Source organism: Acanthaster planci, linkage group LG20 (assembly GCF_054643075.1).
Source record: "Acanthaster planci isolate LZ-2023a linkage group LG20, COTS_SCS, whole genome shotgun sequence".
Taxonomy (NCBI): domain Eukaryota; kingdom Metazoa; phylum Echinodermata; class Asteroidea; order Valvatida; family Acanthasteridae; genus Acanthaster; species Acanthaster planci.
In genome coordinates this window covers 5064806-5077299 of record NC_141796.1, presented here as the reverse complement: position 1 = coordinate 5077299, position 12494 = coordinate 5064806, and the positions used below count along the sequence as shown (strand labels likewise).

General features: G+C 42.5%; 1 protein-coding gene across 9 annotated transcripts in view; it reads left to right on the top strand.

Moving 5' to 3' along the window:
• The window catches only part of LOC110978029 (ras association domain-containing protein 9-like), a 30094-nt gene extending 18500 nt beyond the window's left edge, over window positions 1-11594 (top strand). For 5 of the 9 annotated variants that reach the window (XM_022232660.2, XM_022232658.2, XM_087130642.1 and 2 more), the window contains one exon: window positions 8531-11594. In XM_022232660.2, coding sequence (XP_022088352.2) covers window positions 8573-10060 — 1488 coding nt within the window. In that variant the 5' untranslated portion in view covers window positions 8531-8572 and the 3' untranslated portion in view covers window positions 10061-11594. Of the gene's footprint in view, window positions 1-373; window positions 684-4067; window positions 4286-5109; window positions 5369-8530 lie in introns of those variants that run through there. The other 4 variants (XM_087130640.1, XM_022232665.2, XM_022232661.2 and 1 more) reach the window with 4 other exon arrangements.
• The last annotated feature ends 900 nt before the right edge of the window (window positions 11595-12494 follow it).

The following is a 12494-nucleotide window of genomic DNA, read 5'->3' as shown; positions in this document are numbered from 1 at the left end:
ATCGAGTTCGGTGTTTGCAAGGTGCAGCAAACACTTGACTGAATTCTGATTTGTGTCGATGGATCCATGGATTTCCCTCCTGAAAGGGCAAAGTCCAAAATTGCATTTAATGGCAAAGTTGGCTTCCAGAATGGGAAGAATGCATGATATTAAAATGTGTTATTTCGTTATCCGATAACATTTCATTGACACTGGCTGAAAGTCTAAATTGATTGTACAGTTTTTGCACTTATGACTTGGAGAGCCCCCAATAGACGAAGGAAAAGTGAGGTAAGGTGGTGCTGGCGGGCGGCCAATACATGTACTGTACATGTATTTGTAGTCACTTCACGCTCCATTTGCCGGGAGACCTCGCATACCCTTCTCACCGACTTCATTTTCTCAAAAGTAGACAGCCAGTTCACTTGTCAATCATTGGATCTTTCCCAGAACCAGAATAACTGGGAGCCACTGACTACTCTGTCAGTCTATAATCTCTGAAACTGTATCAGTCTACGACAAAGACTGCCAAAGAATCAGAAGTTGCAACGTTATAACCTCTGGTCAAGGAAGCGTCTGTGCTTTCAGTATTCAGCCAAGCCAGTTACTGGATACGATAGCACTATTCTTCCTTAAAAATCCCTTTGGAAACTTGCCTACCTGTTATTTTGGATGCAGCTGGTCCTTACACTTCAGGAGATACGGTAAGAACCCATTGTTTTTACTCTTAGGACCTCTGGAAGTCGAGTAGGTTCCTCGCTTTTAAGGTTTACAGATTGTCTTCCACCCGTCCTCTCTACATTTTTGTTCTCGTAGTTTTTTTTTTTTTTTTTTTTTTTTTTTATCCTCCGTCAAAAGAGAGAGCGGATATCGTGCACGAGGGATATTCTGAACACGCTTCGCACTGTGGTTGCAATATCACCGAGACAGTGAGCCATGAAACATGCCAAGGAACACTGAGGCTCGCCGGATCATTATAAGGGAACTACTTTCAATGAGACATCGAAGCATGTTCGTAGAATGTACGGAGCCACTTTAACAGTTACTCAGAGAGGAGGGTCATGAAACAGACCTGAACTGTTCTCAAAACATCAAAGGAATGGCTCATAGAAAACAAACACGCTGTTCGTGGTATTGTAGTTGATAAACTTCGGCGATGGGATTAGCTTCGGGTCATTGCCACATTTACACCTTCTGAAAACTATTTCTGTCTCAGTTGTACTACGAAAAACTGTGAGAGTCTGTATTAAATTTTATAGCGTACCTTAGACAGGAGTTTTCAACCATACTAAACGGGGGTGTCCTGAGTCACATGCCATACTTGAAGTCCTTAGTTGTTATCCAGCTAACCTTTCATAGTAAGAAATGCTGGGTAGTTAATCCAGCGCTTGAATCCTTGGGCCAAAGAACTCTGTGCTTGAATGAACTGAACAGACAATCAATGGCAGATACATGCCGCACGTCAGTTGTTGTCATTAAGTCATCACCCCAATAATGTGAAGCCCTGGACATTTCGGTATTCTCAGTCTCTTGCTGTACTGAGAATTTTGATTTTGTAGGGGACGCTCACAATTTTGCATAAGATATAAATTCCCATAGGTAATAGTCTGGAGATCGAGACCTGAGCTTACCGACAGGCAATTCTTCTTAGAATGTGAGTTTTCGTTAGGTACTATGCGCGCTCAGTATTAAAAGTTTTGTGTTTTGTTTTGTTTGGTGTTTTTGCTGGTTGAGTTGACCTGTCGTCAAGATTTTAGCCTGTGAAGTTTCCAGGTATGGGCTCACCACTGGTGGATATTCACAGTTCCTGGTTCCATAGTCCTCGTTTGATTTATGAACACTGGGGAAACAGACCGGGTCATGCCCTTCTAACACGGTTACTGATGAAGTTGGGAACTAAGTCATTGGCCCAGCCCCTATATACATGTACTCCTCTTGTTCTCTGATGAAGGGGCGCGTGTGCACGTAGCCCACTGTCGATGTCACTCAGTGTTAAGACTACGCATGTACATGTAGATATGGTGCAAGATTTGACCACCTTTAGCTTACAGTAAAATTTTCTTTCAACGACGACCCCTACCGCGGGCTGTTGTATGCTGTTGAATTAAGATAGACCCAATCCCATTAACTGTTTAAGTGTTTGTCACACCTTTTCAAGGCTGCATTTAGTTGCAGTCTTTGGGGATTACTGCTTAAAAAAAGGAAATCCCCTCTTATTTTTGCATTTCCTGACACTGTTGTCATGACAGTGTTTTAAGCCGTGGGTTGAGAGACAACTTTCACGTAAATCGTCTTAAATTTAAAACGGGTGTTTCAGGAATCGACTGAAACTACAAAGATTTATTTTGACATGAATTGACCTTGTTTTCACTATGAACTGTAGAACACGCAATAGTAATCTGTGGGAGTTGATGTGGAAGCTCGTTTTTTGAGGATAGTTGGCAAGATAAAAGGGCCTTTTCTGCTTGTTTTTTAAATGTTTAAGTTTCACTTCTCAAACTTCCCGTCATTATTTCAGGACTTTATAAGTGAATTGAATCATGATTGAATCCTGTATCCCGTTACCTGGTTACTATTTTGGCAAATGTGTAAACATATATTAACCGTCAATCTTGTTGTTTGTAAAACCATTGCTTTGAATCGTTTGTCCAAACCCTCTCAAAACAGCTTTATCTCTTCTACAAGCGGCGAAGTAAACTAAAAACCCACACTGCAAATGCGGCAGTCTATTATTGGTATATCATTCACGGCTAATGGCCAACCTAACGGTCGCGGATAATATCTTAGGAAAGCAGAGTTTAACCGCAAAAGTTTGTACATGCTGTGGTGACGGTCGCGAGCGTGTTTGGCCTAACGAGGTTAGGTTGATAAGCGACGGCCTCTTGGGGTAATTCATCGACAATGGACTGATTGTTGTAAACGCTGGCGGCCATTGTATTCATTGTCACCCTCTGTATTATTGGATAAGGCCCCAAGAAACCCTCATATGGTTGCGATAGGCGTATACATAACGCCTTCGTTATTATGTCAAGCCCTGTTTCCTAGAGTACAACGACTCGGGAGACTTGCGCTGGGGCAATTTATCACTCGTGTATAATCAAAGAGGTGTAATGAAGTATAAGGAACTTCTAAATTCTGACAAGGACAGAACCTACGATCAGTGACCTGCGATGTTACAATTGTAACTTTAAAGAGACGAATGTATTAAGGTCATTCCATGTTATGATATCATTATAGTTCATCCTTTCAAACCAAGGAGAAGAAAACATCATATTGTCATATTTGATTATTTGGCTTGAAAACGATGCACTGTCTGGATGGAACTGTAGAGTTCATCCACAGCGATCGAGTTTGATGCGGGCCGTGTTTTGAAGGTCCCACGAAGGAAAGTTGTTGACTCGAGTCATGCGATTTAGACTCGGGTCGCTATTTTTTGGCGAGTTTTTTACATGACCTTCGTAATATTTGACCTGTGACTTGCAGAAAGTGACTCGCCGCCTTGTCTGCCTGAAGGAGTACTGTCGTACTCGTACACAATAAACAGTTAAGAGTATAATCAAGCGAGCCAAGTTCAAGTCCTAAAGTCATCACTCTTAAGTTGACACCAGGCCCTGTTTGCTTATTGTAGCTGGACAAGGTGCTACTTGACTCGTGCACAGACAAACAGACTTCTGACTTGCCTTTTGTTGAACCGAATGATTTGTGACTTGACTTAACCTGTGACAAAATAATTTCTAACTTAACCAAAGGAAAGGACTTGTGACTTAACTGGGACTGTGAATTAATGACTGACTGCCATGTTATGAAGAGACAGGTGTGATGACCCAACGTTTTTCTTATGTTGTCATTATCAATCACCTTGCCTTTAGCTCTGATTAATCTTGAAAATGAATGATTTGAATGTATGGAAACGTTCGGTTGCTGCCTGCACCACAAAGTCACCCGGCGATATCGCACCTAATAATTGGCGAAAGCTATTCTTGAGACATACATGTACATTCAAAGCGTATTCAAGTCATGGGTTTTGCTGCTACGTTGGTTTTATTGAGTGTCGACAAACTTTCTTTGTTTTTTCGAATGCTGTCTAGGCTATGACGGTACCTCGCCTGTAAGAGCTCAGATGGATCGCCTCGCTTTACAATCCCCCTCTTGGCGTGAGGTCATCAGGGGTCGTGTGTGACAGGGCTCATTCTTCATTGACATTCGCCCGAGTTTGGAAAAAAAAACTTGCCAAACGGGAACGCCATCCTTCTGGGGTCGGGGGGTCAGACGAGCTTCAACGGTCGAACTTAACAGCAAGTCCAAAGTGAGGCATTTTTCACCTGTCTGTTTTCTAGAAAATCGTTGACGTTAATGCTCTCTCACAGTTAAATACGCAAGTACTCAAGTAGTCAGTGACAGTTCGGTACGGTTTCATTCAAATGAATGGAATCGTAGTGGGTACGGCGTAAAAATTTATTGAAGGAACATATTCACAATAAGCTATGTTCTCCCGATTAGAAATATGTGTGAATTCCGTGGAATTTTGGCATTTGCCGAGTTTGTTAAACATCCAGAAATAAGATTTTCCTCTAAAGGGAACTTGCCATTGGATAGTCAGTTACCGTACTCTGTGTCATCGTCACCATCTGCAGTAAATGAAAGTGCTCCACTGCAACCATTTCACCAAATTTTTCAGATGGTCCGACACCTTTTAACCTATTGTTTACAGTTTAACTGAACGCACCTGCAGATCCTTCTAATTTGTGTGAAATAGCTTCTTTTCTTTGGTTGAGAATCTGGATCCCTACAAATGCCCCTTAAGCACGGGGATGCATTCTTGGCCCTCGATGAGGAATCACCGAACACAAATCTAAAGGCTTATGTTGAATTTTCACCCATTATTCACAGCACTTTAACCTTAAATACATCGCCCCAATCCGATTATGTTGGACCCAGTTTTCACTTACATGCACATGTGTAGAGTACGTTCACACGTACATACATGTTACCCCACTAACCGACTCTTGTACAGGTAATCCAATCATAACGCGTAAGTGGGACCCATGTGAGCCTAACGGCCAGTCAGGTTGCGTGTATTGGAGTCACGTGCAGTGGAAGCGACCATTATTGACTGGGCGGGATATTGACTGCTGAGTGGTATTATTTCGCGTTTGTGTGCTGATCGTGTTGGATCATAGAGCTCTATGGTTGGATCGATCATCTGGGCGGATCAGTGACAACGAACCATGCTTGGAATTGACAGGACCAGATGCGAAGTTTTCGCTAGTGCTTTGCGAAAGACTTGCTCATAGGCGCGCACACAAACAGTGCTGTATTTTGCTCTGGAATTTCAACCGTGAGGAACGTATGAATGGGAAAAGTCAGAACTTTGCTGGTAAGGAAATTGGTGAGTCGTCTGTTTTGGCAGATAGCACGACAATTTTTTCGTTCATCGACAACTCTGTCCACTGATTTGATGGATAACATTCATGCCTTATGTTGTCTGAGCAATTTTCGGAATGGCACTGGCAATGATAATGATCATGATTCGCTGGAATTTACTAGTTGGTAAAGGTTAATGGCTAAATTTATAGAGCAAAAGTCAATATTGCGGGGATATCTCAGGTGAGTCGGCCGCAGCCATTGGCCTTATTGCGTCTGGAATAGGCCAGTAGAAATATAATGAGGGCTTATAACAGAATTTTTGCCATGTCGAACCGAGATGAGGGGGTCACAGCAACTACATGTATATATAGTAAAAGATCTCTCCATTTCCATATAGACTTCGTTAACTATTACAGGTGTGTGTAGTCAACCCATAGTGTACACACCTACAAGACAATCCGGATTGTGTTTACAAATATGACTTGATCAGTAGAAGTAAATGACATTGGTGGGTCACCTAGTGACATCATGCATCAAATTTTAATTGAGTCATAAATGATGGATGCGGTGTGTACAAGAAATCGATACATACAAAGGAAAAGATATCGATCCGGATTTCAGAAATTCCGGTAATGTGCCTTTTTATGTATAAACTAGGGCATGACTGGCGTTAACGAGACAGTACCGCGCGAAGCTAAATGGAACCAAATGAAATCGCATGCAATTTCTCTTTAAAAAACTCTTGTTCGTAATCATAATTATTCGATAAGTGTTTATCAACTTCAATGCATTGCAGTATAGAAATCAGTGGAGTTGCACTAACAAAACGAAGACAATTTGCTTAAAGTTCAACTGCTGATGGCAACTTCGAGACTTCTATTCCTGAATGATGGTATCACCTGTTGGCATATTGACAGGTGTCTTTGTAGAGTGGAAGAAAAAAGAAAGTGATTTCAGATTCTCAAACACATGGCAGATTTTCAATCTTCTCTACAGAGTGTCACCCTGTAGAAAGTATTGAAGTTTTAGGAAGAGCGAAGGTTCCTGTTGCAGAAGTTTTCACAAAATATTTCGCGTTTTTTCTCACTTGTCACGAAACACCACTTGCTTCGTCTCGTGCCACTAATATCTTTCTTGGCACAACCATAGAGCTACACCCCCACAACACAGCAAAACTCGTTAAATTTAGCAGCAGGGGATTGCTGGAGAGTGCGCTGAGATAGGTAACACCTGGGCAGACATGACTAATTGTATTTGAAATGAACGGTCGAGGCCACAATGGGGATCTTTATACATCCCAAAGTACATGTATATGAATGGAGCAGAGGTGGGTCGTGGATAAAACTTCTCTCAGATTTCTAAAACCGGATATTTACGCATGAAACCTACTTTTCCAGTTTGAAAAAGGCATGAGAGACGATTTGTCACGAATGTCGTCCGCGAATTGAGCGTAGTGTTCAGTTGGAAAAAAGAGAAAGTGTAAACAGCTTTCCCTCCTGTTTCTCGAACTATGATCCTTGCAGTGAGATTGTTTTATCATTTGTAACAACCCGAAATGGAGGAAAACGTTTAAAGCCAATGTAAAGCGATCTGGTGTGTGCATTTCTGTATGATCACTGCACAGTGGTCTTTGTCAGACAAATGCTAATTTTTTGTCCGCACATGCAAAACCCAAACAGCAATCAATGGACATTTTCTTTGTCTGAGGAAGGAAATGTTTTCCAACTGGGCTGGGATCAGTGCAACACAAATTGCAGATAAAATCATGGTCAAATGCCTTTTATCCATGATAATACGATTTGGAAGGAACCCATAAACCATGACGATATATCTGAATGTTAAAATCTGATCCAATTATATACGTTCAAGAACTCAGCTACCCACAACAAGATAGTCCATGCTCCGTTGCTGAGTGTGAGGCGGCAGGATAAAACAGAATGATACAGCCAACTGTGTCAATTTAATCTGTAAATAAACCTGAGTGCTTGCATATAATATCGGCCGTTTGCTGACACCCACGCAACTCCCAACCATAAATTTCTTCAACAATGTTTGCGTGTTTGCCCAAACTTTCAGTCGAGAGTGTGCAGTTATATGGCTTTACGACACTTCGCGCCAAGCCACTACACGATTTCCGAATGATAACCTCCATTTCAACTCGAAAACTCAAAGTGCTTGCACACCTTCGCCAATCAAGGATTTTGTCCCAGATCGGGACTTTTATTAACAAGTAGTCCTGAGATAAGAGTAGAGGAGTTCGCTCCAAAGATGTCGTGACCACCCAGCTATTGATAGTTCCTTGCCGTGACTCTGATTTTTTTTTTTATTTTTTATTCTTTTGCGGTGGGATAAACCATTCAGAGATCCCTTTTTGTAACGGGCAAACTGCCGTGTGCTCAAATCAATATCGATTCTTTGAACCCTGTAACAACTGGCAACCTGTGTGGACAAACGTTTGGACTTACCCGGTCAGTATAGGTTGCAACACGGTGGGTTTTTTTAGTGGTCAGTGATTGGTTCATGAGACCTGGAAGTCGTTTGCATTTTCCAAGGAGTTGATTTCGATCCAATGATAGTATTAGTAACCGTTAGAGAGGTGGACCCCGTTAGAAATGATCCACATTATACACCAGTGTGTGTAAGGGACTGGTTCAAACTCATGCAAGTCCAAAACTCGAGCAATTTCGCACAAGGTTTGGGAAGATGACAAAATAGCTTCATTTTACATGTTCTTGGGCTTTCCCCATATGGCACAGTCTTCACAAACGCAACGATGCATGTTCCAAAGGGAACATAACACTCCATTTTTTTCTTGGTTCAGTTATAGCTTTAAACCTTGCAGAGCTAGCTGTTTGTGTGAGAGCCTCTGCCAACTCAGAAAGGGGGTGAGGAAAAAAGCAGGCTTTGAGCGATGCCTATGTCGCCTCACTCCCTTGGGCTAGCCCATTGATGCACGATGTTTGGAGTGGTTTAATCTGTTATACGGCAGTGCGACACTAGCCCATAGGCTGGTCTCGTCATTAGTTCTGTCAATAGTCACAGGTATTGCAAAGCACGGCAGGGAGGCAGGGTTCATAATCGACTACCAGTGGTCCTTAACAGAACATGTTGCAAGATGAGTATGCTGCAATAAGTTAAAAGAAACACCCAGTCTCATGTTTCTTTTTTCTTTCATCTTTGCTAGAACTTCTACCGAGCATGCACATAGACGACCACAGCGCCCTAAATGTCAAAAATGGCTGAAATCACTGTTTGGGTTAACGGCCGAGAGAAGCGCATCACGGGGGTGGGCCGCTCGACAACCTGCCGGGACGTGGTCACTCTGCTCCTCCGAAACCATCTAAAGACCGAGGAAGTCCTGCCAAGTTACAGCCACTGCTTCTCTCTCTTTGAACGGTGGCGAGGTTGCGAGAGGGTTCTGAGCCCGAGAACCAGGTTGTACAAGCTGTGGAAGGCTTGGGGCGACGAGCAGAAGAACGTCCGCTTTACCCTGAAGAGATCCACTTCAGGGGAGCCACATCCGGAAGAGATCGGGGACGAACTGATCGGACAGGGCATAAGGAAATCCGCTACAGGTCACCCATCGGGGAAAATGCCGATCCACGTTGACAACAACGACAAAAAGGTCAGGAAAAGCACAGTGAGACCTCTCCGAGTTAAGGACAAGACAAATTCGCATCGAAAAGGTTCCGAGTCCTGTAGTACTCGACACAAGGACAAAAGTCGAAATTCAGAATCAAGTGAGCGTAATCAGAGTGTGCCGGTGCAGGATTTGGAGTCACTCGTCCAAACTGTTGTGAAACAGAGTAAGCGGTTACAGGAACTATTTGAAATGATTCAGGAAATTGACATGGAAATCGAATTCTACGAGACCAAGGCCCACTTGCTTAGGGTGGAAGAGAAAGGTAAGAACTATGTACAGGACGCGTATTTATCCAGACTGGTAGGAGATAACAGCCAGTCAGATGACACGGATGATACTTTATGCGAACTGGTAACCAATGGCTGTTCCGATTTGGAAGCGTACATCTCATTATACGAAAAGCTATTAGATGTTGAGTCCCAGCTTACAACAAAGCGAGGAACCATTTCGAAGTTGACAGAAACGATTGAACGAGCTCGCTTACTACACATGGAGAATCCAACAGCAATAGAAAATGACAAGACACAGATTCTGGCGATGACGAAAGATAAGTTGACAAATCCCGAAGAAGCTCCCTTGAAAACTGACGACGAGAAATATCTGGCAGACCACCAGCGGGAAGTTGGTCTGGTACGAGCTCAGCTGGAATGGTACACAGATGTTTGTATTGCGCAGAAATCTGAAATCACGACCATGCAAAACAGGCTAGCCTCTGCCGAGAGTCTGTATAACGATAAGTGCCACTGGCTGGATATCTTAGTGACGGAGTTGACACGTTTAGAACGAAACTCGCTATTGGACTCGCCAGATGCTGTCGATACCGAAATTGGTGCCGAGCCGAATAGTCAAACTCATTCGGCTTCAACCGAAGAATGCGACACCAATGATAGAGGAGAATTGAAACCAGACGATGGACACGACAGTGGTATATGTTTGAGTCCAGACGAAACCCCAAAGCTTCAAACTCGAACAGGAATTGATAACGATTCCAGTTCGGATACAGGTCTAAGCTCGTTGCACAGCCAGGAGGATGTAGAACACTTGCCGGTTGTAGCTGAAACTCTGGTTTAGCTGCACAACAAATCACTGTTGAAAACGATTATTCCATGAAATAGTTCTCACGCTATAGCTTGATAATAATAAAAACGTGTAAGAAACAGGGTGTCCGCCCTTTCAGTTTTGTTGAAGCTCTTAAAATCTCTTCTGAAGTCAGAAAATGACGATCTACATAACTGTACAAAAGCAACTCTGACTTAACATGTCCATTTAATAACAGATAAATAACTTCGATGGTTGTTAATTTTTTAAGTTAACACCTTTTAGAACTCTGAATGTAGTTATAAAGTCTGCACAACGTAGGGTGATGAAGTGTGACGTCATTGTCATGACGAGAGGTTTAAGTTGTAACTTGCGTCGCACGCTATGAAATCAAAGCGTGCGCGTTTCTGTTGTAGGAAAATAGTTGACAGCAGGTATGAGATTTAGATAAGCTGTGAAAGAGAAAAAAGCAGTGCTAATAAAAACGTTCCTAAAACTGGAGCAAGTGTCACTCCAAGCAATAATTATTTATATTGTACCTGTTAAAATATCCAAAACCTACGTTCTAGGACAGACTCTTGAAAAATCTGGTCAGTTCCACTCGAAGTGACTAAAGCGATAGAGACAATTGTTGGCAAAATCAAAAGTGACAGATTAACCCTTTTTATAGACGTTCGTAGTGCAGCTCCGTTAAGCCGTAAAAAATCGGGTTTCGTGTCCATTGTAGCGAATCTGCTACAATACGTTTTGCTCATTCACTCAATATGTGCGTTCAGTGAAGTTAGTACGTTTGTATTACGCACGATGTAAGCGCAAATTGGAATGTAATTATGGTTTAGAACTAAGGCGGCAGCTTGAGTTAATCATTGGAGAAATTTTCATTTTGTGGCTTTACTTCAATGAATCTATTCTTTTCTTGACGGGAAGCTCAAAGTGTATGGTGAGCTAAAAGATTGCAATATATTTTCAACATTTCTCCGGTGTTGTTTTGTTTGGGCTTGTGTGATGCAGCGTTATAGTATCTTTGACAAACTGAATTACTTGATTCAGAACTACATGTGTTTTTATTGTAGTTATTTGATGTAATTTTGAACTGAAGAAAGTTCTGGTCAGGATGGTAATATTGCACTAAGTAGATGCTTGTTACTAAACAACCATGAAACACAAGCCATGCTGTCAGGACTAGGGAAAGAAGCTGACTTCAGAGTTCTCAGTGTAAAATGGTTGACTGCATTAATCAATGCAATCACCTGCAGAATTTTACCAGATCTGACTACACTGCCACTTTTAGCAACAGATACGTCCTTAGCATCTAGTAGGTAGTATGTTTTAGCAAGTAGATATAAGCTGAAATGAAGGATTTTTCTTCTTGGGAAATGCATCATTTTATCACTTTAGAGTATTCACGATAATTATGGCGAATTTACCCCTTCTTCAACAACTACCGCAGCTTGTAATGTTATTTTGAATAGCAACTCCTGACTGAAAAAGGTGTGTGTGATTTGTGCCGACCTGTACAAAGTTTCGTTGCTACTGAAATACATCAGCAGAGCCAGAAAGCCTTGAACTCTGCCAGTCCCTTGTTGCTGTTTTTATGCGTGTAACATGTTCTTGTCAAATTCTACAGAAACACAATAGGCCCAGGGCAAGCCCAAACACTTCCAAGTTGTTAGTGTCGCGGACTGCACGGTGTTCCACATTCCTTCCACAGCATGGGTGCCAATCCTGCCGTGTGGAGATGAATGCCGCTCTGTTTGGACTACAAACAAGACCTTGGCCTTCAGGACAGCGACGTGATGAGAACAGGGTCGACCTTTGCGAAGACGCCGAGCGGAAGTTAAAATCACTTCAAGGTTCACATTGGGGATGCATAAGCTTAGTCGCCAACAATATATAATGCCAAGCAAATGGAAGGCTAAATGCCATCCCCCACTCGGTTTACACCATGGCAATATTTTGAGCGGTAACTTTTGGCTGATAAGAAAAATTGCCTGTACTCAGAGCACGGCACGGATCATAACTTTTGTTCGCCTTCTTTAATGAAATGCAGGGTAGCGTTCACGGGAGGTTTGACATGGTGAGTTGGTTGGAATTCGAAAGAAAGGAAGGAGGGCATGCATCCTCGTATAGAAGACCTATAAAAACCCATTTGACCAAATTTAGAATTCTACAAACATACAAATGAAAACCGGCAGATATCCAAACTACAGTGCAACTGAAAAAGCATCTTTTTGATTGGAATCAATCTCTTTTAGAAGAGGTGTGGTTCTTAGAAGAACCGGTGAGTGTTAACTCGACGTTTCGGCCTGGATGCTTTGGCCGTCGTAAGGAGAGTGTGTCGGACTGGAGTGGAGAGCTGAGTTATAAAGGTTATATTATGGTGCTCTTGGGGCCTGGTAGGGCGCTCATGCCAGTTTCCCAGTTCTTCACTCGAGTCCGGCACATTCCCCTGAGGACGGCTAGAGCA